At 39.0% G+C, this 25,141-nt stretch overlaps 1 protein-coding gene across 2 annotated transcripts; it reads left to right on the top strand.

The window, feature by feature from the left end:
- The first annotated feature begins 529 nt into the window (after window positions 1-529).
- On the top strand, window positions 530-20,644 carry LOC142373852 (regulator of G-protein signaling 9-like). 2 transcript variants are annotated; one of them, XM_075457298.1, is made up of 19 exons: window positions 530-901; window positions 2,368-2,464; window positions 3,713-3,763; window positions 3,966-4,072; window positions 6,256-6,307; window positions 6,397-6,455; window positions 6,535-6,611; window positions 6,696-6,777; window positions 9,002-9,064; window positions 9,557-9,586; window positions 9,682-9,743; window positions 11,796-11,909; window positions 12,020-12,135; window positions 12,227-12,314; window positions 12,604-12,742; window positions 12,821-12,903; window positions 13,080-13,203; window positions 16,406-16,809; window positions 17,451-20,644. In XM_075457298.1, the coding sequence occupies exons 1-19, from the start codon at window positions 833-835 to the stop codon at window positions 17,611-17,613; spliced, it is 1,980 nt and encodes a 659-aa protein (XP_075313413.1). In that variant the 5' UTR covers window positions 530-832; the 3' UTR covers window positions 17,614-20,644. The 2 variants fall into 2 exon arrangements, with proteins under 2 accessions (XP_075313413.1, XP_075313414.1); XM_075457299.1 differs by lacking the exon at window positions 17,451-20,644 and having other exon boundaries at window positions 13,080-13,259; window positions 16,406-16,768.
- The last annotated feature ends 4,497 nt before the right edge of the window (window positions 20,645-25,141 follow it).

The raw sequence follows: 25,141 nt of genomic DNA on the forward strand, positions 1-25,141 counted from the left end.
ATATTCTTAACACACCAACTTTAATTCTACTCGGTTATTTATCCCTTGAAAACATCTGTTTTTTAGTTGTAGTTTTTCTTAGCGAGGGGATTCCACGACTTTCACAAAAAAAACATATTCTATCATAATCATTAGCCATAGTCAAACACTTTATATACAAATCAAAACACAAAAATAAAACATTTTAGAGCTAACATTAAATAAATCCGAACACAAACTAGAATTGGCGGATGATGCAATGTCACCCCCTGCTGGTAGAGTTGAGAAAGTGCACCCACGTTGAGGGTTTTAGAAAAAGCAGCGCTCTGATTGGTTGGCACCTTTCTCAGTTTACTTATGCTGCATTCAGAAACTATAGGATATATGACAATCTTTACATGAACGCTTTTCAAATGATCATTAAAAATGAGAAAAGGGACGGCCAGCCTTGATTTCAAGCCTAGACCTTATTATTAATATGTTGCATTATCTTTGTGGCATTTTTGAGTATGATAGCACAGGATGATTTAAATGATTTAAAGAAAATAAAGCTTTTTATTACATAGGTTTTTTTTAATCATTCTTGGACATTGACTTATATTGCTAATTTGCAATTACTTGTTTTCTTACAAATCCAAAGTCTCAAGCAAATTGTGATAATAATGTTCACTTGAATAAGTAAAACAACACTTTCAGCATTATTAGTCCTTTCAACAGAGTCAGTGGCAAGACAATTGAAGGCAGCATCACCATCGATTATTTCGATTCCCCTTAAGCATCTCCACACGACCCGAGACTCATAGGCGGCAGCATCGTTATATATGTGTGTGAGAGTGTACAAAACATCAACAAAATGACCATCAGAAGCGCTATTCATGATCATGGACAGAGGTATCGACCACGGATGGCTTGTCTCAAGAAGGTAGGCTATTCCCTTAGATGACATATGATGTAAATCACAGACTATTGATGTTGTAGACCTGCAGACCCATCAATACATATGATATGAACGGAACCCTTTCTTGTATTAACTTTAAGATTTATCAGATTTTTTTAGGTCCTCAGAGGAATCTTGGTTTTGCTGATGTCATTTGTGTAAATTGCATAATAAAACATTTTGTAAAGCAACAAATCCTACAGGTGCTATTTTGAGTACTGAATGCTTTGAGGGGGAGTCATGACAAAAATTGCACTGCTTAAATGATGCCTTTATATCGTAAATCTGTTAGAGTGTAGTTTAAAAATATGAAACGAATTAGAAATACATATAAAAACAGTACATCAAAACTGTCACTCAATGGCATCATGGTTTCTGAGTGTACTTTAGTTAATTGGCACTCGTGATGTTACACTGTTTTGTTTCAACCTTTTCACATTGATAAGGTCATTCAGTTTAATAAGCATTAAGTCTGGATCAGTATAAGTGCTCCCATCCATACCGAGCAGCTGCTGTAAAGAAGTTAATCCAGGCGATGCGCGTTGGAAATTAAAGCCCAGTCCTGCGGCTGGAGTATGACTTGATCATCATCTCACATTTCAGATTAATTCAGGAGCTGTACATTCATCACAATGGCATAACTACTGGGCACAAGACAAAAGTGTGAGAGAAAACAGCTCATTTAATTAGAGCCTATCGACCCCAGATGGAGCTCTCACAGTGACCCAGTCTCCTGGAGAATGAGCAGAGAACTCATCCCCAGGAGAACTTTGAGTTCTGGTTCATGAAAGCCCACTTTGCTCAGCCTGGGCTTTATAGCCTCTCCAGGATGACTTCAAAGCACAAAGCCACTTCAAACAGACCTAAGAGTCAGCCCTGTACACACATTTTCACACAAACTGAATCAATGCACCACAGGATCTGAGTTGTGGGACCTATGGGAGCTCTGGGATCAGTTGGTAGCTTAAATACTGTTTAGATAGGAGGTGACTCATTGCAAACTGCCCACGCAAGCTAAAGAAATGCCACGATATCAGAGCCTGTTGTCTCACCTTTCTACATTTTCTAATGCAGCGTTACGGTTTTTAAATGTCCTTTTTTGGCAGAACTAACTGATCACAGTCACGGTATCACAGCAACATTTGTCAGATCTGAAGTATTTATTAAAAGCTTTGATGGGCAGCCCAACTGTCTCTGGGGGATAAATTTCCTCTGCTTTTGAATTAATGGCATTTAATTAAACAGAAAAAATGTTATGCCGTTGATGCTAGATAACGATCATAACCAGCATCACTCCAGATAGATCCTTGAATGGTATTCCGGAACAAATTTCATTCACAAAAATCCGCGTTTTACAGGTGAATAAAACATTTTCCTCCATGCAGGCTGTTTGCACGGTGACCTCTACCCCATTCCACATGTTTTCTCTCCCATCATTATGCTCTACACAGGCGGAGAAGGTGCTGCTGGAGATGCAGGACCCCGGTACAGGAGTCAAGTCACAGCCTCAAAGGCTGGTTATCACAACCATACCACACGCTCTCACTGGTAAAGAGGACACACTCACACATACACAAACATAGCGGAGCGCACATGTAGGCACACCTGATGCTATTCGCCAGCTGGTTTTGCGGGTTTGCCTGCATAGTGTCACTGGAGGATACCAGAGCTGTGGGCTCAAACTGGAGAGCTACAGATTTCATCTCCATGACAACCCCCACAGTCTCAGACTCAGGCAGAGGGAAGCAGTAGGAGGTGGAGGAGGACGATGATTGAGCGGGCGAGAGGAAACGAGCAGACAGACACAAAAAGGAGAAGGATGTGGAGACTAGGTGGTGGAGGAGAATAAGAAAAGAGGGAACCTAGACTCCTACGTCATTTTAATTCAGGCAGCCGAATGGATGGAACTAAATATACATGCGTCTCCTTTTCTGTTCCCTTTTCTCTGTCTCTTTGACTCCTCTTTCCTTTCCTTTCCTTTCCTTTCCTTTCCTTTCCTTTCCTCTCCTTTCCTTTCCTTTCCTCTCCTTTCCTTTCCTTTTCTACAGTCTTTCTTCTCCATGCTTCTCTCTTCTTCCCTTGTCATTCCTTTACTCCCCCTTTCAGTTCCATCCCTTCTCTCTTCTCCTTTTAATCACTGCCCTCCTTTTATTTCTTCACTTCTTAGCTTTTCTTTGCTGTCTTTTCTTTAATTTCTTTTCTTCTCTTCTTTTCCTATAGTCGTCTTTCTTCTCATTGCTTCCCGTTTCCTCTCCCAATTTTCTTTCCCATCAGTTCCTTTTCTGCCCCTTCCCTTCCTGACGGATCATCTTCCTTTTTTTTCTCTCTTTATTATCTGTTTTTCCTTCCCTTTCCCTTTCTCCGCCTTTTTCTCTCCTCTACATAATCCCTTTCTACATCATCACCCTTGCTTTTTCATTTCTTCCCTCCTTTTTTGTCCTGTTCCTTTATTTTCCTTTCCCATAATAATGTCTTCTTTGCCTCTCCTTTTTCTTCTTCCTTTCCTTCCTTGTGCTTTCCTCCCACTTTCTCTCATCTCTCATTTTTGCTTTCTTTATCTCCTTTCCTGTTTCTTCTCTCCCTTCCTTTTCTATGTGTCTCCACTTATATAATTTCGGCCCCTTCGTCTCCTTTCTCCTCCTCCTGTCCTCCAGCCTCTCTCCCCACATTAGCAGTCTGACATTATGGGCACACACACACACTACCTCACACCAACAGCCCTTGGTAGTTCATAGTTAGCCTCTTTTTATTGGTTCAATCTTTTTGTCACTTTTTACCCTTTGTCTTTCTCCTCAGGTGAAGACATAGTTGTCTGGTTAGAAGACAGATTCCAAATAGAGACACAAGGTGAGTGATGAGGTTGAGTTGATGTCATCCAAACTGACATGAGTTACCAGTTTAAAGTGTCTCTTTGTCAAAAGTAAATATAATAAGATGTTTTTATGTCATATAAGCTGAAAAAAGACTGGTCCTGCTAGAAGATGAATTTGTCAGAAATGGCGGATAAGCTGTTAAAATCTTTTTCATTTTTCTTGTGCACTGTCCTCAGAGGCCAGGAGTTTTGGATCTATGCTTGTGGCTTTGGGATACATTTACCCTCTACAAGACCACAAGAATTTAGTGATCAAACCAGATGCGTCCCTGTATCGTTTTCAGGTAAACACACCGCATTTCAAATAGGAAGCCCTCAAACTGAAGTAAGCTCACATATCTTATTAGGATGATGTCATTTTTAAGTTGGACCACTTTGAACAGGAAGTGTAGGAAGCTTCCGTTTTTTGTGGCTGATTTCCAGGTCACTTTTAGAGCTAGACTGCTCTTATGCAGCACTTGATTATAGAAGTGGGTCTGCATTTTGTTTGTATTGTTCCTGTATAAACGGGATGCAGATGCTCACGCAAGGCTTTATGTGAACGGAAGCACATTCCTGCACATTTTTTAGACCCCAGGGTTGCAGTGCAGCCCAGCGCAGATGGGGTCATAGACTCTGTACTGCAAACATCTTGTTTGTTAGAAAACACCTCAGAGCAACATGCAATGAAATAGTGATTTGTCGTTGCTCACATAGTGCCTTTTAACACTTTATAGGTTCTGCAAAGAGCTTCAGAATGTGTTTCCCATTTATCTAACTCACACAGCACTCACTGTAGATATGCACGGCTTTTTTTTCTATAATCACACACAGAATGATCAAATGCAATGTGAGTGTGAATTGATGAACACTGATTTAATAAATATTCATGAATATTTAAATTAGCAAATATGTTCATGGAATCACAATTTCTGATGAACAGCCTTTAAAAAAAAAAATAGATTTCAGGTGACTTTTATTCTATAATTTGTAATGCCAAATTTAACAATTCAAGGTGTTTCTTGTTTTCTATTGACTTGTTTTTATTTCAGTCTCTTATATTCAGATAAGGGAGCACCTTCATGTGATTGCAGTAAATTAACAACGCCCCATGAATATATCACAGGAAGTCAGTTAGTCAAACACCAAAACAGATTTATCTATTGATAAAGCCTTTTTCTCTGTTCTATGTGCATAAGATATATCCTTATCTGACTAACTCTTAAGCATATGTACATTTTATAGGTAAGCTTGGATTAAGTATCTTGTTTTTGGACACTTTAGAATGGTGCCACTGCACCATTTGTTACCATTTATTCACAATAGAAAAACATGTCAAATGTTGAAAATGTCATGAATAAGATTGGGTCTTTGACGTATTTTCTGTTTTATGATGCGTCAAATGTCTTTAAACTGGTGAAAGGTCTGAACTATGAAACCATGCTGTTGTAACAGCTGCAGTATGTGGTTTTGTATTGTTTTGTTGAAATATGCAAGGCCTTTCCAGAAAGTGCCGTCACCTGTACGGGAGCATATGTTGCTCTAAAACCAGCATCCACGTTGCTTCTCTTTCTGCAAGTTGGCAGCACCACAGGCACTAATGCACCCCCTTACCATCAGAGATGCAGGCTTTTAAAGTGCAAACTAATAAAGAGCTGGATGGTCCTTCTCTTCTTTAGTCTGGTTGATGCAGTATCCATGATTTCCTAAAATAATTTCATCTACTATTTTCTCTGACCAGCCCATTTTAAATGAGCTTTGGTCCCAGAGATAACTACAGTGTTCCTGGATCATCTTCACATATGGCTTCTTCTTTGCATGACAGAGCTTTAACCTGCATTTGTGGATGTTACGGTGAACTGTGTTCACTGACAATGATTTGTGGAAGTGTTTTTGAGCCCATGCAGTGATTTAAATGACGGAACCATTTCTGTTTATAATGTGGTGCTGCCTAAGGAAGATCACGGGTATACAATACTGATATTTCAGCCCTGTCTCTTACCCACAGAGATGTCTCCAGAGTCTATGAATCTCTTAATGATTTTATGTATTTAAGAGGATGGAATATTCGAAGTCTTTGCAATTGCTGAAGCTCTCTGCAGAGACTCTGCCTCATTTCAGTGGAGATGCTTGATCAGGCCACCGGAGCTGAGTAATCACAGCAGAGTGGGCTTCATAAGTTTCCTTTTGACTTGAAATATTTTAGTATGCAAATGCAGGTTGAAACCCGCAAGCCAATTCATGAGCATTTAAAGCACTAAAGGCAATTTTCCTTCAACATTAAGAAGGAGATTAAAGAAATTTTACCAAAATGAATGACTAAATTGAAGATTTTTTTTATTAAAACAATTTACTTGCACAGAATTATAATTTTAATGGAGTACATTTAAAGTTTTCTTCTGTTCATGGTTTCTCATCAAGTGCAAGGAGACGCATTTTGTGTTAAACAAAAAGACATAATCATTGATTCTGTTCATTGTTGTTTCAGACACCATATTTCTGGCCCGCACAGCAGTGGCCTGTTGAGGATACAGATTATGGTGAGTGTTACAATACCTGTCACATGCATTTTGTCTGATGTCTTGTGATGCACAGTCAGTAACAGCTTCTTTCCTTTTCATTACTGAAGCAATCTACTTGGCGAAAAGAAACATACGTAAGAAAGGAATCCTGGAGCTGCATGAGCAGGTGAGAAAGCAACTGAGAGACGCAAGAGGAAACCATTTTGTCTGTTGGCATTTCCTGAGCTGCTATTATTTGTCCTCAGGAGCAGTACAACCATATTCACAAGTGGTTGAATCATAAATGGGATTTCATAGTGATGCAAGCTAAAGAGCAGTACAGGTAAGGTTTTCAAGAAGCTGAGTGACATCACTCCGTTTTGAGGAGAAGATGGATGTGATTGGGTTTGTTTGTGTGCGATTTTAGAGCCGCAAAAGAGAGGAAGAAACCAGACCGTGTGGTGTTTGACTGCCAGGAGAGAGCCTACTGGGTTGTTCACAGACCTCCAGTAAGAAAACACACACATTTTAGATAGCATTACTGTACCTTACACTTATTTCTTTGAGACTTACCCCAGCCGGTAAACACTATAATAAAACACACGGTAAACACATTATAATCTATATTTTGAGGAGCTTCTCTTTATCACATCAGGATATGTGAAAAAAAGCATTAAATGACTGCTCAGACAGATTTATGTCCCCACAACTTAGGTAACAGAAGTACACACACACACACACACACACACACACACACACACACACACACACACACACACACACAGATGGTTATCAGACATGCAATGTGAACACAGGATGCAGCTTCATGTAGATATGCTGTAAGTGGAATGCCTGCAGACACAGAAGTCTGAAAATAAATTGCATGCGTCCTCTATACTTCCCAGGGCATCTCATTATCTCTACCCACGATGCCTCATTATAATTATATGTCCAGGCAAAGGAAAAGGGCACTACTGATTAATATTTCACACTGCATGGGAGAATGTTGTGCAGAGGTTTGTGCTACATGCAGATCAAGCGTCTTGTGTCGTGAGGCTTGATTACAGACTGACCAATTGGGTGCTGAACAATGTATGCTATCAGACTGACTCAAGCTAAGTGAGACCAGGTAAACCTGACTCCAGAAAGTTGGCTATTCTCTGCTTGTTAATTTATGGATTTACAGGCATTAGAATGAAGCTACCATGTGTCTGTTTGACCCCCCCGCCAGGAAGTAATTACAGAATGGTCGATGCCAAAACATGATGTTACAGTACCATAAAAGTAGAAATCATGAAGTCAGTGATATAATAGATGATATAGTAGATAAAGGTTCACACTGCCAGGCTGAGATGACTCAAATTTCTGTTGATGTTGGATCTGTTTTTTTTTTTATGACTTTGTGGACACATATCTGATTTTCACCTCTGATTTTCACATTTGTTTCTCCTTTAAGTATTTAGCACTTTGGCTCCCCCGACATTTGTTGGGTAACATTGTTTTGTGGGAACACCACTGTAATAAAAACAAATCTCCATGTGAGTCCTGCACATGTACAGCCTATGTACAAGTACATTTGTTGCCATGTTGAAGAAGCCACAAAGACGCTATGAAAAGCCCACAAAAATTCCAGAAGGCTGTAAAGCAAAACAGTGTGTTGTGGGCCTGGAAATCAAAGTTGTGAACTCTCGTAGCTCTCAGCTGCTCCAGGGCAGTTTCAATGTGCAAAACAATGGTCAGTGTTCTTCACAATGACTCAGAAGCACTTAGTTTTAAGGTTCACAAACTTTTATGTCATCCTAGATTGGATATGTAACCAATATGTGGTTATGAATGAGTATGCTCTTATACAGTCGGCATTTTCGTCATAAATTTGCTGTACTACTACAGCACAGCTAGCAATAGCCGCTAAAACAGCAAAAGCTAGCTGTCTAGCTTTTCTTGTGCTTTTCAGTCTTTTCCTATAAACATTCCTATTTAAATGTTCACTGTCCTCCAGAGTTAAATCTTGTCCAGAAATTTGCTGCGATAGTTTCCCTTTCAGAGTTGTTCACGTGTCTCAGTCTAATCTCCGAGTGCCCCCACCCCCAAATAAAAGGCATTTTCATTGCGACTTATGACATTTAGTGGCGATCAAATGGCTAAATATCCCAGAGTAGCCCCACTTCAAAGCATACCTTGGTTATTTATCTATTTTACTTTCAGTGAAACCATAATTTACTGTTTACTGAAATAACAAATCAAGTGAGAAAGGAGATCACAACCTGCTGGTCATTGAATCAAAGAGTACCTTTTCCATATTGGCTTCTAGGGTCCAACTGCAGCAGCTTTTTCCTCAGGTGTCTGGCGAGTGAACATCAGCAAGTATCATATTTCCTTTCAGAAATTCATTCCCAGAACTAAGAACATAAGAGAAATGAGGTCTGGGATGAAAATTTTCTAAATATTTTAACTAAAATCTAAGAGGTTTGCTTATTTCTTACCTAAATATGTCCATGTAGTTTACTTATAAATAAAGCCAATTTATTTTGAAGCCCCTTCAGGAAAATAAAAAAGCTTGCAAGATTTGAATCATGAAAGTCTGAATTTACCCTGGTGACCAACCTCTTGGCCATAAATAAACTGAGGTGCATAATTAGCTGATGATTAGCATCAGAAAACAGCCATCTGTTGTAATTAATTAGTCCTTAAGTAAACACACATTATCTAATTGTCTTTTTTATGTGTCTGTAGCCAGGCACAGTCAGCGCGATGGACTGTGGGCTGGAGCGACGAATAGATCCTAATGCAAACGAGGTAACAGGTGAGTCACTGCATGACCTGCATGAACATAATTCCTGTCAGTCAGCTTATATTCAGTAAGAAGCTTTAATGCATGAATGCAGCTGCTGTAAAGGATACTTGCTTTCTCTTTCATCTCTACTGTGTGTTTTATCAACCTCTTCTCTTCTCTTTTCTCTTCCCTGCAGGCATTTCCCATGGCTTTGTTTTTCAATGCAGATATTTAAACCGGTTGCAAATGCCTGCACACATGACACCACCACCTCATGTTTCTATATTAACCTTTTAAACTGCAACTTGGAGATATAATCATCAAAAACGTTTTAATCTTCCCAAAAATGTCTTCACAAACAGGATCTAAAGCTCAGAATTGTCCTCAGAAAAAGACAGAAGCTCACACACTGAGACACACAAGTTTTCACAGCACAAAATCTCAGATGTGCCCAATTTCTATTAACCGTTACATGACCTCAAATCTATAATTTATATGTGTATTTCTGTCCTCAGACGAAAACACCAGACGACTACGAGAGAATTGTAAGTGAAGCTTTACTTTTCTGTTATCCTCTGCTGTTCATTAACTAATTGCTGTACGTTGATCTGGCTGTCACGTCTGCTCCTGCCTCTTTTAGATGATCTTCACCCAGCAGTCCATCATGAGACCCAGAGTGAAGTCATCTGTGTCCATTGGCGCGTAAGATATATTACCCTTTCTCCAATATTTGCAACTCACCAGTCACCTTTGATTGGCTACATCTCAAGATAGCCAAATCACCAAATCCGTCATTGATCTGTAGGGGCTAGAAAGGGAAAGTCATGTCTATATATCAGATTTGAAACCACTCAATAGAGAAAGAAATAGATAATCCAAAGGTTTAAATTCTTCATCCAATATTTGGAGACACAGAGTAATTGGTCTAATCTACCATTTTGTTAGGGGATGAGTAAGTAATAATTTATATGCAGTATACAACAGATTTGGTTCCTGCTATAAGGGAGGAGGTATACTTTTCTTAACCAGGTCAAGTCTAACTGATAGTTAAGACTGTTTCTCTATCTACTGTTGGATTTGTTAACAGGTCAACTCACCCTTACTGTACATGTGCAACTTGTTGTAGGATCAAATATGAAATTTATCACATTATCTGTTTTTACATGTTATTGATTATGTCATATTCCATGGGATTTAATGTGTATTTTTACTGACTAATGTTTGAACCAATCAGACCCTTTGGGGACATTAAACATTATCCAATTCAATCATTTCCAAACCAAGAATAGAGTATATCCTTGTTTAATATCACTGGAATGTGAAATTATTCAAAATTGTGTTAGAAATAAGATAAAGACTATATATTTAATCCTAACTTCCAACATGGAAGTTACAAATTTCTGGAGAGATAAGATTATTTTTAAGCTGCTGTTGGAAGAGTAATGTCGGTCTGCTTTTCACTTCAGGAATACCCCAGAGCTCCTGGGCTAAAGTCAGTTTTTGCTTTTTTCTTCTTTGGGAAGATCTTTTGGAATTTTGACAACATACTTTGGATAATTTCTTGTTTTAATATTCTTCTGCCAAGCTTCTGCAGACTGGTAATCATCGGGTCACGCATTATTTTGGTGCCGCCTCAGCCAATCATGGTGCTATCTATGAATATTATGTCCTTGACACCAGCCGAACAAACTAATCTCGGCCTCATGTGAATGAGTTCTCTAAACCTTGTTATGTTCCGTGGCAGAGTTGAATCTGTGGTTTTGTACCAAAGAGCAAGCAAGTGTATATATTTTTTTCCTACTGTTTTTTTCTTATATAGGTCAGCATACTTCAAGGATGATGTTAATGCTGTCGTAGCTGTTAAAAAAGTTCTACTTTCAACTGATGACCCCTTTGCAAAGTCTAAAGCTTCTGCCTGTTTTTAAAGCTAAACTGTACAAGAAGATCACTGTCATGATATCGTGTTTGAACCACCATTTTGCCTCCAATAGTGGTACTATGACTCATTCCACACCTCCTAATAACAGCCAAGTCTGTGTTTTGGCTGTTTTTTTTACTTGGTTACTGATCTTCTTGCATCACTGTCCATATTTATGAAGTCACGCAGTGTTTTTTTTTTTATTATTATTATTTTTTTGGGGCTTTTTACACCTTTATTGGATAGGACAGTTGAAGACAGACACTGGGGCCAACTCCCCCGCCAACTGCAGCAAGGACTGTAGCCTCTATACATGGGGCGCCTGCACAACCCTCAACCCACTACGCCACCGACCAGTGTTTCTTAATTTCCTCTGCCAGCCATTTCATATGTCATGCTAAAATGCAGACATGCAAATTTAATCCTAAAGATACACAAATGAGAACGTTTTGGGTGTCACCAGTTAACTTAATAACCTCTCTCTTGTAGTTTGACTAAATGGAAATCACAACTATTAGTTTTGTTATGAAAGTAGTATTTTGTATTATTTATACTCCTCTGCCCGACTTATAAAAATACATCTATTGTGAGGTAATAAACTTTGAATCCTTTCATATTTTAGTGATATTGCCCAGAATTGTGCTAAGTTCTGTTGTATGCTGCATATTTTTGCAATAAATCTATACTGCACCTGAAAATAAAAGTGCTCACCTAAATGTAAAATGACCTGCCGTTCAGCACCTGTGGCTGCACCACTACTTGTAATGGGATAATTATTTTTGTGTATATACTACAGATGCATCTCAGAAAGGAATTTCTTTCTCCTTCCTTTGCAGATTGGTGAAATACTGTTCCACATATAAAGGTCACGACCCTTTTCTCTCCAAGTGTCTTCCAAGCAACCCCTGGCTCACTGATGATAACACGTACTGGAGCTTGAACATGCCCACGTGAGTCTGCTGGGAATTGTATGCTTTTACAGAATTCTGGGCTACACTTTGAATTATTTTGTTTCAGTTTATTGATTATCTTTCTCTATGGGCCTTTGTCTGTGCTGTAGTGTTGAAATACCCACTAAGATGCGGGTGGAGAGGTGGACGTTCAGCTTTAGTGATCTGCTCTCAGACCCTCGAGGGAGAGATGATTTCAGACTCTTCCTAAAGAAAGAATTCAGCGGTACGACTGTTGGATTACAGATGAATGAGTTTAAAAACTCTCAGTTTGAATTTTTTTTTTTAAATAATTTCTCTTTGATTCTCTACCTTAGGTGAGAACTTGGCATTCTGGGAAAGCTGTGAGGATCTGAAGTGGGGCGCTGCTGAGACAATGAAGGAGAAAGCAGAACATATCTACAAGTAATATTTCATTTTTTTCTTTTTATGTAATTCTCTGATCAATATTGATTACAGTCGAGATTGGAAATTCAACTTATGTGTGTTATCATCCATAGTGAACTTCAACTGCTAATTTCTTTTTAATTATACACTGATAAGTAATTATTTGATTTAAATTTACATTCTTGTGCCTGGGGTTAGTTAGGGTTTAACCCTGACTTTAATATAGAGGAAAAACTTTGGCGTTCCTCTAAACATGTGTTTGTGTTAAAGTCTCTCCTCTTCACTCCCCTCATGTTGTTATTCCCAGGACATTCCTGGCCCGCGGCGCCCCACGATGGATCAACATTGACGGAAAGACGATGGAAGTCACAGTAAAGGGGTTGAAACACCCGCACAGATATGTTCTGGATCCAGCCCAAACTCACATATACATGCTCATGAAGAAGGTCCGTAAAAATCCGAGTATTTGGTACACAAAAACAGAAACAAACGCACAACATGACGAGGTTATAAATATTTTGCAGGACTCGTATGGCCGTTACATGAAATCTCCAGTGTTCAAGGACACGACGAAGAAAGCCATCTGTCCTGTTGAGCACAGATTCAAGTAAGCGGAAGCTTTCGCATGTCTTTACATCTAATAAATTACTCTTTTTTTAACTTTTAACCACTGCATAATAAGGGAAAAGCTTAACACATACATGTCGGATCATAAACAAGTTCTCTCCTTCCTTTTTCATTTTCCTTTCCTTTCTGTAATCTCTTTTTTTTCTGATACCCTAGTGAATCCCAGTTGGTGCAGAATGCCAGAAACAGACGTCCCAGTCTCAGCCCCCTCATTGTCCGGCTGCATGAGCAGGAGCAAAAGGCCAAGATGGCCGCCAACGCCCCAGTGGACATCACACAGGTCATGAGCAAACTCAGCAAGCAGGGCAAAGAGGTGCCCCCTCCTCGTCCTAAGAAGTGAATGCAAACACATATGTTCAGTGACAGAAAACCTACCATTAGTCAATTATTTATGTATTTAATTTTTTTAAACATTCAGTGTAGTTTATTTATTCATATCTATAGAAATGCCATTTTAGGTCAAGCTTAAAGGTGCTTTAATCAATATTTTTACAACAGGCCAGTAATTGTTTCAGCCTAAAAAAGATAAGTAAATGGAAATGGGAATGTGCAATAGAGAAGCTTTAAGTGCAATTAGGAGCATTGTAATAAAGCCAGTGTTGAATATACACATTAGTTTGCATGCCATGTAAAAAGGAATGATACCTTAATACGTTATAATATAAAAAGTCAGAAAGACGTTGCAGTTTCCCGTCTTAGGTCGTGTGATATTAAATTATGCACACAGGCAGTTATGGAGGTTTTGAGAGCTTTGCCGGGTAAATTTATTTATTTTTTGTCCCACAGCTAAATTAAACTGATCTACATGGAAAGTGTTTTAGTACAAATATCCAAACCTAGACTGATAAAATATTTGAGTAGTATTAATTTTTTAGTGTTAACACATGATGAGTGACCACAGGTAGAAGACCAATAATCATATTTGGACATAGTCTGTTACCACCTGCTACATTTATGTCCATGCAGGCTGCAGGTCTCGTTTGTCATTCATTTCTCATTGTATATGTGTTGTACTGTCCATCTTTGCTCATTCAGTGTTGCTTATTATTATTTTTTTCTTTTGTCATCAGTCGTGAGTTAATAAAACAACCCCCCAATAAATTGTCATGTCTATCTGTGTTAAGTTATTCCTTGTTTCTATTAAATCATGAAATGTGCTTGTCATGCTGCACATTGGTCATGTCTCCGCTCGTTCTAGAAACTCTTTCTTGCTTTGATGCCTACTTCAATAACATTAACTTTGGAGCCTAGGGCTGTAAAATTACTAGCTGTTGAACTAAAGTAATCTATTTCAATTCATACATCTATTTATGTATGCAAATATCATTACAAGGGATGGGAAGACAGGATGGAGGATCCAAATGCAGACAGCCAGGTAAAGGTGAGGTGAGGTATATCAAACACAGAAGTGAAAACACGAGTCCATGAGGCAAACAACAGTAAAATGGTTGGCACAGACTAAATCCAAAAACAGAGGGAGGGTTAGATATCCAGCAGCAAACAATGCAGCCAAGGCTGAGCCAAGTGGATCTAACACAATCTGGCAGAGAAAAAACACCATGGAGTTTATACAAAGAGTGAGTAATGACTGATTACAACCAGGTGTGGATGGCAGGAACAAATCAACTAGACACAAAACAGGTGTGGAGCAACTATAGGAAGCAAAAATGAAACCGAACAAGAACAGCATCACTTAAAAGAACGAAGGAAGTAAATAAAAATCAGACTGAAATGAGAGAAAACAGGCAGTTTTTAAAATGAATAAAAAATCCAAACCATGATATGACAACATAACCAATAAATCTACTTTTTTATTGTATTGTTGTATTGCATTATATCTTTTTACTTACTTTTCGATCAAAAACACAAACCACTGGATGCATCCAGACTCAAATGTAAAAATGTTTGATTTCCTGCAGCATTTACTGCTTTTACAATATTATACAGTGTTTCTTTATATTTGTTATTTATTTGAAAAAAAGAAAGAAAAAAATAACTTTCATGAACCAACACAGTTTCACAGCAAAACATGAAATAGCCATGAACAGAATTTTATTGTATTCCCGCTAAAGGAAGCAAACTTTGCATTTTATCGAGTAACACCCAAAATGTATTTTAAGATAATTTATCTCATTGGCAGCTTTTGTTTGTGTCTTAACCAAACCGCTTATTGAAAACCAAACCTCAGCAAACAGCGACTGAAAACGAAAATGAGATATTAAAAAAAGGTAAGTGAACAGGTAACTCCTGATCCTGAAAGTCGTCTGCATCCCCAAACCTGGAAACATGGATTCTTTTCCCCTGCTTAGATCTGATAATCATTCATATTGTGATAATTACAGGAAATGCAGAGAGGCTGTTCTCAAAGAGAAATTTGTGCGTCAGGACAGTTTTGCGTCTGACTGTGTTGTGTGAACCTGTAATTTTAGGCTTTGAGAAAATGAGATCTGCAGTTTTCTCTTCATTCATGTTTTCATAAACCTTCCCAACCAGTCAAGATGATACAAGTTTAAGCTTCATGTATCATACCTAATCCATCAGATTTTCTGTAGATCTGCAAAGCCGGTTGCAAAACACTTAAACAAATCACTAATTTAACAGGTCAAATGAATGTTTTGCATCAGTTCAGGCACACATGTAGTCAGCTTTGGTCACAACCACTTTCTGTCCAGTTATCCCTGTCTACAGTCTGTCCTCCCAGTTCGCCAATTTATCTTAATTTTCATTTTTTTCCCATCCTTGTCATTCTTACCTGCTCTGTGCCCAACACACTGCTCCATCTGACAGTTCTGAAATGTATTTCTCCCACCTCCCCCGCCTCCTCCTGTTGTAACGAATTGTTTTGCTCATGCATTTAAAGTGTGGTGGACTGTGGTGGTCATATCTTAACAAGAATTTTACCGAAATGTATAACCAAGTTTAAATTAAGCTAATTGAAAGAATAAAATCACCGGCTCTGATGAAGGGGGGTTACGAATTTACAAATGTATATAAGTCTAAATCTGACGTGATGTCCAGACTGTATTGCTACTACTGTTGCTACTACTGTATTGCTACTACTATTGTAATACACTAATATGACATTATGTATGACTTTAATTTTACTGTTGAAATGTGGACTCTTTAGAGAGACATCCAGTGGTTTTCTAAAGTGAAAATAATTATTTTTCTGTCATCGACTGGATGAATTTGGTTTCATGGGGACTTTATCTGAACCACAATTTCTAGGTTATCGTGAACAACCGTGGCTGTATATCATTTAAAATCCATTTTTTAAACACACTTAAGCACTGGTCATACAAACGGTTTATAGCCACTGTCATGATACACTCAGTATGTGACATCTTTTTAGTTTGCTTGGAAAATGACTACGTATGCTAAGAATGTCATGCTAAGAAAAATCTAAATAATGCTCACACATTTATACGCCTGACCTTCTCTCTAGATACCTGACTTGTGTCTCTTGCCCTTTGACCTCACAGCTGTGTCGCTTCACCACCCCTGTCCCCCACCTTGCAGTCTACTCTGGCATCACCGACCCCCCCTCTGCCAGTGCCTCGCCCTCTCTCCTTTTCCACGCCCACACCCCTGCCTGTCCGTCCCCCATCAGCGTGGCCTTTGACAGTACCTCAGCCTCAGAGCGGCGGTCCGAGGCCACTGAGGGTGACGGCAAAGGGAACCCCGAGACCCGAGGCCCTGCAGGAGGAAACATATCAAAGTCTCGGATGGCCTTGTCCCTGCGCCGCCTGCTGAAGCGTGGCTGCAGCCCCTCTGCCATGTTTGCCAGCTTGTCACCTAAGTGTCATGCAGCTGCTGGAACAAGCAGCCGCATTCAACCAATCACCCCCGACGAACCGAGTCAAGCTCCACCCAGACGCATTGGAAAGTAAGTCACAAATACAAAAACAACTCTCATATATGACTTTGTATTCAAAAGAAATATGTCTATTACTATCAGTGCAGTCCACAATAACAGGCCGATTGTGAAAATAGTAGAATTTCACACTTCAAGGAGGAACTCCAGTGAAGAATCTGCTGATGTGTGAGGCTGAATACATATTAGCTTATCATCTAAAACAAAAGAACAAATGCAATTTTAGATACTGTGATTTTATGTTAGTTTTATATTAACTTGTTGATTTCCACCCATGTAAAACAGCGTGAGGATATGCAATAAAAAAAAAGAAAAGACAGATAAAAACAGAAAATATAACAGCACATTACTACTTCTTAATTATTGAAATGTTTACTGTTTTGTTTTGGTTGTATTTTCTGATTGGTGTTTTGTTTATTTTTTGTTGTTGAAATTTAGATCTGTCATATTTTCCAAAATTAAGCTATGTTTTTGGTTTTCTTGTTATGTTTCATACTTCAGCAGCATCGTAGAAATAGCAGCAGCTCCTGCAATCTGACCTGAAATGGATCTAAACTCGTTTGCATAAAAGCCTGAATGTTTTACCTCATGTCACCAGTTTTTTTCATCTCACGTCTCACCTTATGAATGTCTTCCTCCGCAAATTTTCTTAGTTTTTTCCAGATTAAAGTAGACATTCCTCCAGAGTGCCGGATCTACCCCATCGAATCTGAAGATGAAGAAGAGGAGACGAGGCCTCCCTCTCGGGGAGGAGTGGGAGCTGAGGAGATCATCTGCCCCTGGGAGAGCCTCACTCAACAGAACGGGACAGGCTAACAGGCTGGATTTACACAGGTGTTACATGATAGGACACAAAGACCACAATATGTAACATAAATACCAAACGATAGAAGGACTCAGTCTCGGGCTATATAGAGAAAAAAAGCAGTAGACGAAGTAACTTACCGTTTTGAGTATTAAATAGCTGACTATTTGTCGGCTTGAAAGGCTCCTGAACCACATCTGTTGCAAAATAATCCTTCCCTGTTGACTCTTGAATGATATTTTTACTAGAATTTACTTGCCAATGCTGTTTTAAAGTATGAAAAATATTATCAACTCCCAGACTAACAGGAAAAAATACTGACCAGATGACGCATGAGTCCACAGTTTTCAAGCCAACAGGAGGAAAAGGTCATAGAATATTGTTTTGTGCTGGAGTGCTCCTTTAACTATGGCCTTATTACCAACCCTTATTGTGAGCCCCAGCTGAGCCCAGGTTGGAGGTTTAGTTTTGACAGGGGCCACTCTACAAAAGGACAACAGGGTGCATGAAAGTTCAAGTCCTTTAAACACTTGAGCTGTAGCTTTCATATTGAAACCTTATTGTGAATCCGTTAATGAACTGTAGCCCAAAAGCAGCCTTAACCACCTTGCTCTTGGAAGTTTCTACAAAGAAGGTGTGTGCACGCAGATGTTTTTGAAAACTACGGTAACACGATGACAAAAACTACGAATACAAAGAATAAGATAGACTGTACACAAGATTATACGCTTATGTGAAAAAGTGGCTAAACTCTATTTCAATTTTAAGGTTTTGCATAGCAGGAAATGCTAAAAAATAATCAGGTTCTACCCAGGTCTTAAAATTGGGCAAACACAACCTTAGATGAACAATAAAACATTACATATCATACAGTTTAATTGATCTGTTTGACAAAAACTAAGCAAAATAGCAGAAGTGGTTTGAAAAATAAAGTACATCCCGTGATTCAATCACTTTAAGCATCATGTGTGAATTTCACACAGGTTATGAACAAAATATACGTTAAATGCTTCTTCCCTAAGAAGGTCGAGCAAAATCACAGTTGCAAAGTAAACAGACATACCCGTGGTGTGTAGATAAATAAATATCCATCCATCCATTTTCTAAACCTGCTTAATCCAATTGGCTGGAGCCAATCCCAGCTGCCACTGGGCGAGAGGCGGGGTGCACCCTCGACAGGTCCATCAAAGTAATAAATAGATATCCAGATACAAAATGGGTTATTGCGCTATTGTTGCACATTATAGGATATGGACGAACATCTGTGCATAGCACTGAGTAAATTATGTGGTAATGTCATGCAAGTGTCGAAGACACATCACTGTGGAGGATTTGAACCCACTCTGGACAAAATTGCTTCAGTTCACTGAAGTTTGTGGGAACTCGTTTATACACATTTCACTGAAGGTCCCACCACGGTCAGGGTGAGGTCTGGACTCATTGTCCTGTGTATGACCCAATTTAAGCCAAGCTTTAGCTGTTGGACAGGTGGCCTCACATTTGACTCTAGAATACTTTGGTATTCAGAGTTCATAGTCGACTCAATGGCTGCAAAGTGTCCAGGTCCTGTGGCTTCAAAACAAACACAAATCATCAGCCCTCCACCACCGTGCTCGACAGTTTGATTTGAGGTGTTTGTGCTGATATGCTGTGTTTGGTTTTCTTTAAACATGCTGCTGTGCATTATGAGCAAACATCTCCAGTTTGTCTTTTTTTTTGAAGGCCCAAGTCCTGTTTGTTCAGATGCAGCCTTGCAAACCTAAGCCCTGCTGCCATGTTCTCTTTAGAGTGAAGAGGCTTTCTCCTGCATCCCCTCCAAACAAGCTATACTTGTTCAGTCTTTTTCTAACTGTAAAGTCATGAACTTTAACATCTAACATACTAGCTGAGGCCCGTTACTACTGAAATGTAGCTCTTGTTTTTTCACAGTCCCTCTGATAATTGCACGGTCTGACCTTGGGGTGAACTTGCTGGGACGTCCACTCTTGGAAAGATTAACAACTCTGTTGACTGTTTTCCACTTGTGAAGAATCTTTCTCACTGCAGAATGATGGACTCCAAACAGTTTAAAAATAGCAATATAATCCACTGTTCTCTAAGATCAACACTCACGTCTTTTTTCCCTGGCGTCATGTTAACACATACCTAAATGCTCCCAAAATTCTGCTTTTACAGAGGTGCTCACACTAGTTTATGATCAGTTGATAAAGTACCTCTGATTAGCAGAACCTAGTTGCTTCTCACTCCCTTAAGTCCTATGGAAGCTGTAAGAGTGGACTTAACTTTTCCACACACCGTTTCTGCATTTTTACTTAGCTTTTGTAAAATACATCATGACATGATTAATCATGTCTTGTTCAGCTAAGGTTGAATTAAAGTAATTTTAAGACCTGGGGAGGACCAGGTGAAATACTTAGGGTGAAAGAAGGTGTACTTTTTTTCACATGGTTGTTTGTAAAATCAATAATTATCAAGTTCTACTTCTAAAAAGTGAGTTTAAAATGTGCACACCTGAGAGCTGAGCCAAAGCAGACAGACTCTATGTAGATTCTGCTTGCACATGCTTGCTTACAAATAATTATGTGTATGTATTTACTGAAGTGGAGAGGTGTTATCGTGCCGCAAAGTAGACTTAGATGCCTCCTTGTTGATTCAATTACCTCTTGAACATATGTGAAATTAGTCAATAAATGCATTTCAGGTAAAATGAGAGCACTTGAACAGCTTGTGTTCATGCAGGAGGAGTTAATACACAAACATGTGTAATGGGAGTCGGGTTATAGTTTTGTATTTGGCTCCACTGCTGTTTTGTACACTGTAGCTGTTGTGTACTGCACACTATTCTGAGGGAGGTGTTAATATTTCACTCACACGCCCCTTCTACTGGGGAGGGATGGTAGAACATGAACTAAGTGACAGAATGTATTATCTTTACTATGTTTACAGATGCAAGAATGTGAAAAATACCTTAAAATTTGTTGTATTTTACATGTACATTCCATGGCTTGTGTCAAGTGCCTCAATAAAGGAGTGTGTTTATAACTGGTTTGCTTGTAATTTGGGTAATATGGCCTTTCTTATTAAACTTAAACGATTTTTGTTTATATAAGCACGTCTGACTTCTCTAAGCAGTGATGACAGTGTTTGAGCACTAGGTGGCAATATAACAAAATAAAGAGAAATGATACAAAATGGAGAGAATGAAAATGCATATTAGTTCACAAAAGCCTGTTTTTTCAAAATAACAACAAACAAACCAAAAAACCCCACACACAACAGTAACGACAACAACAATCATATAACATTTTTATTTTTTTATACATGTTCCCGTATTCTGATTTAGTTCATGTGATATTTTATTAAAGAGAGAGTATCAAGCTACTGCAGCATATTGATCAATAGCTTCTGATATCTAATTTAAGACAAATCTGCAGATCAAATTTATGTAAATGTGCCTGATATCCAGACAGATACTACTGCAGACTTTGTCAACATCTGTTCTTCTTGTTAACGTCATTTCACCGACTGATCTTCGGAAACACAGCATCACTCAAATGACTGAACAAAGACCAGAGCAAAGCTTTGATCCACCCGTCTGTGTGTGTTTTTTGGTGTCTTTGAACAGAACAGTCCGATCGCCTTCTCACAATACTCACACTACTCACACTGGGACATTCAAACACAGTCCACTCATGCATTAGCTCACCAAGAGGAAGAAATTTATGAAGCATTGATCCGAGGTGTGCATATATTAAAATGAGTGGTTGTTAGTGGATGCAGCTTATAATGATGCCCTTAGAGTTTGGTGTTACACTTGATGGAATTTCTTCAGAGTTTATGAACAAATGCAGCATTTTTTTTTGCTTCATCATCATTTTGCTGCCGTTGACTTTTTCATGTTACACATTGCTGGACTTACTGTGTACAAAAAGACACCAACATTTTTGAGCATGGAATTGCACCCAAAACATAAAAACATACCAGGCAAAGGAACAGTTAAGTATAACTACTAACCGAGATAATTGATAACACTGGTGTCAAAAATTCCATAAACTCCTGAGAACAATATCTGGCTTTTTCAACACCTGCAGACTCCCAAGCTGTCACACATGGATGCCTCGTCAGGCCCAGAGTTTTCAACAGAGTAGCCCTTTGGAGTCATGTTTCAGTTTACAAAGCACTCTGATGAACTTTAAAAGAAAACCCTCAACATCTGAAACAGATGTAGATAAATGTTCTCTGTTGGGAATGTCACTGGATCCCCCAAAAAAAGGAAGAGATGTTTGTGTATTTTGGAGCAGAGATGGGATTCAAGACCTTATAGGCCTTATAAATGAGACTTATGGTATACTAGGGGTATGTTTCTTTCCCCTGTGAGACAATTTGATACATATCTAAAATACAATTCAGGGACCATACTTTTTTTTATACAGAATGATTTGCTTCGGATATAACGGTGCATTGTTGAACATGGTATGTTTACCTCTCAAGCAATAGACATAGATGTCAGTGCCACTTTCACTCCTAGATCTAAGCCAGGCATCTAGCGGGCAGACCAAATAGTTTGTTGTTTAAATGGTGTGCTGACTCTGCTCACTCAGCATGCCGCCAGTGAAGTAAAAGTGCCGTGTAGCATTATGTTTTTATGTCCACAAATGACAAAAATGAATAGAAAATGTTTTGGGATATGCGGTTAACATTGTAAAAGAATGTATATAAAGTCAAACCTTAATGCTCTCCTAAACTTAACCAAGGGATTTTAGTGCCTTGACCTCACCAGACAGACTGAAGATTAAACACGTATAATAAATTAAAGAAAATATATAACGATACCCGATTCCTCATTTCCAGCCATGGAAATTTCGCCTCTCGCCCTGTGACCGCTGGAATAGGCTGCAACCCCCACATGACCCTGAACTGGATTAAGGGGGTGTAGAAAATTGATGGAAGTATGGATGTTAACCTAAAGGTGTGTTTTGATTGGATAGTTTTCTGAGCGGATAGTTAGTTTGTACTGGTACTTTTTAAAATTGGTTTGAACATTTCTGCATGGTCGAGTACTACCAGCATCTTATTTCCACCTTTCTGCCTCAGTCATCTCACCTTTTATCCTCACCATAGCTGATAAAATCAGCTCAGTTTAGGTTGTTCTGTGGGAGTACGTGTTGCTGTTGGTAAACACAACGCTCAAACTCATAGCACAATGCTCCTTTCATTTCTCTAATTCTGCATTTCTCCTTTTAATCACAGCAAAACATCACCAAGGGTGTCTCAGTTCTTAAAATGCTTCCTGACAAGAGAGGAGCGAAGAGAGGCTTTTGTAAGGAGCAACAAATTAGTGATGCAAAGGCGTGCCCTTTCATTAAGAGTTTTGGGTATCCATGACACACCATCCGACTTTTGGAAGTGAAATAAAAGTGAAAATATATAAGCCTGTCGTGGATAGTTTAAATGTTCACCTGACAGAAAGCGTAATATTTTATTGATGTTGATTCAAAATGTCTGTTACTTTGACTCCTCTTTTTTTCACAACTCCCTTCTCCCCCTGTACAAGCATCCACAGTGAGAGGTACTAAAATGTGAAGATGGCACTTGAGAGAAATGAAGGATGTATAAATTGAGAAAGGAAATAAGAGGACGCATGACAATTTCAGTTGGGGAGGGGAGGCCAGAATAAGGTAGCTTTGGTGGTCAAGCACTGTGGGAGAAAATGTTCAAGATATTCTGCATTTTCTAACTTTATCTCTGGGAGATCATCATACATGTAAGTATAGCTGAATTCACTGCTCAGACATTGTCAATGGCAATTTTATCAGATGTGGTTATAAAATCAGACTTTAACTTGAGCATAGTAACAGTCTGAAAATGCTCTTAGCAAACACGGGTTAATACGAAGTCTTAAAGTGCTTATTTTCAGTCAAAATTTCTGACGTGTTTAGTCATCTGACAAAACAAAGAGAAAAACAAGTGAATGAAAGCAGCATTTTTTGGGAATTCTGCAATTGATATGTATCCATGAACACTTTACAATTTTTTTTAAGAATTTGGCAGACAGTTTTATCCAAAGTAACATACACTGGTGGGCAGATAGGATAAGGTGGTCTTGCCTAAGGACTCCTATTGGAGGTAGTGCCTTTCATGCAGGGGATTTGAACCCAGGTCACCCACATGAAAAGTGCCAATCTTACCACTACACTACTCAATCCTCAAACTACTGCTCAAAAAGATGGAAAAACATCAAACTATGGAGCATGCACAGACCACCGAGGCCCACTTTAGTCTTGTGTTCTAGCCAAACACAAACAACTAGATCTGAAAAAATGATTGTTTTTGGAAAAAAGGTCCCTTAGCCTAAAAGTACTAGATGACCGGTTTAAGAGTCACATGGAAAAAGACAATCTTGCTTCACAAGCAAACATGCATCCACACACACTCCCACACACGCTTTACACATCAGCTCCTCAGACATGAACATGTGTTGGCTGCTGTGTGTAACCTCGCTGTGACATGATGAATGACCAAATCAGAAGTGTAATGAAACGCTGCACACTCGCCTGCTGCTTTCCTACGTATGCATGTGTGTGGGTTCTCAGGACCTCAATCAGAATCACAGGTGACCTAATATCTCTCTGAGCCTCATAGGTTTGACAAGAGCAGATAATTACATAGCGACCTCCCACCTCGTAAATTCTGCCAAGGAGAGAAAGCGAATGGTGAGGAAGAGGAGAAGTGACCTTGAAATATCTGCTGTATTTAGGTAATATTTTACGGCCCTTTCAGAAGACCCCTTTGCGCTTCTTTCCGCTGTTAGCCTTTAACCCAACACACATCATCTTGACCTTCTTCTTCCTCCGGTCTTCTAAATATCTGGGGACTTCGATCATTGGGTGAAGACTGAATTGACTGAATAAACCTGCCACCACAGGGAGACCTGTGAGTGATGGTTTCACACACCTTCACAACGCAGAGAAGGCTTACAGGCAGGAGAGCAGTGTCATGACATGACACATTCTTGATGAGAAAGCAGCCATTGGTGTTCAGAACAGGGACAAAGCAAATTATTGTCATACAAATTCGTATTGTATTTGCAAAAAAATCTCAAATCAATCACCAAAATAAAAACATTATTTTGCTAAATGGGTGATAACTTGACACTAGATGGCAATGTTTTAAGTATTGTGAGTTTTAGTTTGTGTTTTGTCTTTTGGCTTCGGGGAGTGATGTCTAATTTTCATATGATCTTCTGGTTTTGTTTGGTCACTCCTTGTTTCCTGGTGTTCTTTGCATTTGTTCAGCTCCTGTTGTACATTAAGTTAGTAACTGGTTAAGTTCTTGTTTTTTTGCTTTTCTGTAGCCTCATTTCTTGTGTTTTCTGTTTAGTCACTATTTCTTGGTTCTAGTCTGTTTCAGGGTGATTTTCTTTGTTACCTATCATTATCCCAAGATGTCCTCAGTTGCTTTTGTCTTGTCTCTTGATCACAGCATTACCACATGTTCTCTGTACTCATTACTCACCTGCCTCCACTCATCTAATCACCC

The sequence above is a fragment of the Odontesthes bonariensis genome, chromosome 23, assembly GCF_027942865.1.
Source record: "Odontesthes bonariensis isolate fOdoBon6 chromosome 23, fOdoBon6.hap1, whole genome shotgun sequence".
Taxonomy (NCBI): domain Eukaryota; kingdom Metazoa; phylum Chordata; class Actinopteri; order Atheriniformes; family Atherinopsidae; genus Odontesthes; species Odontesthes bonariensis.

What these genes read in the sequence shown, in the direction of transcription:
- LOC142373852 (XM_075457298.1), top strand. Translation starts at nt 833, where the DNA reads ATGACCATCAGAAGCGCTATTCATGATCATGGACAGAGGTATCGACCA. An exon ending in GGGTTGTTCACAGACCTCCA is followed by an intron (nt 6,778 to 9,001) that starts GTAAGAAAACAC and finishes ATGTGTCTGTAG; the next exon opens with CCAGGCACAGTCAGCGCGAT. An exon ending in CCTAAAGAAAGAATTCAGCG is followed by an intron (nt 12,136 to 12,226) that starts GTACGACTGTTG and finishes TCTCTACCTTAG; the next exon opens with GTGAGAACTTGGCATTCTGG.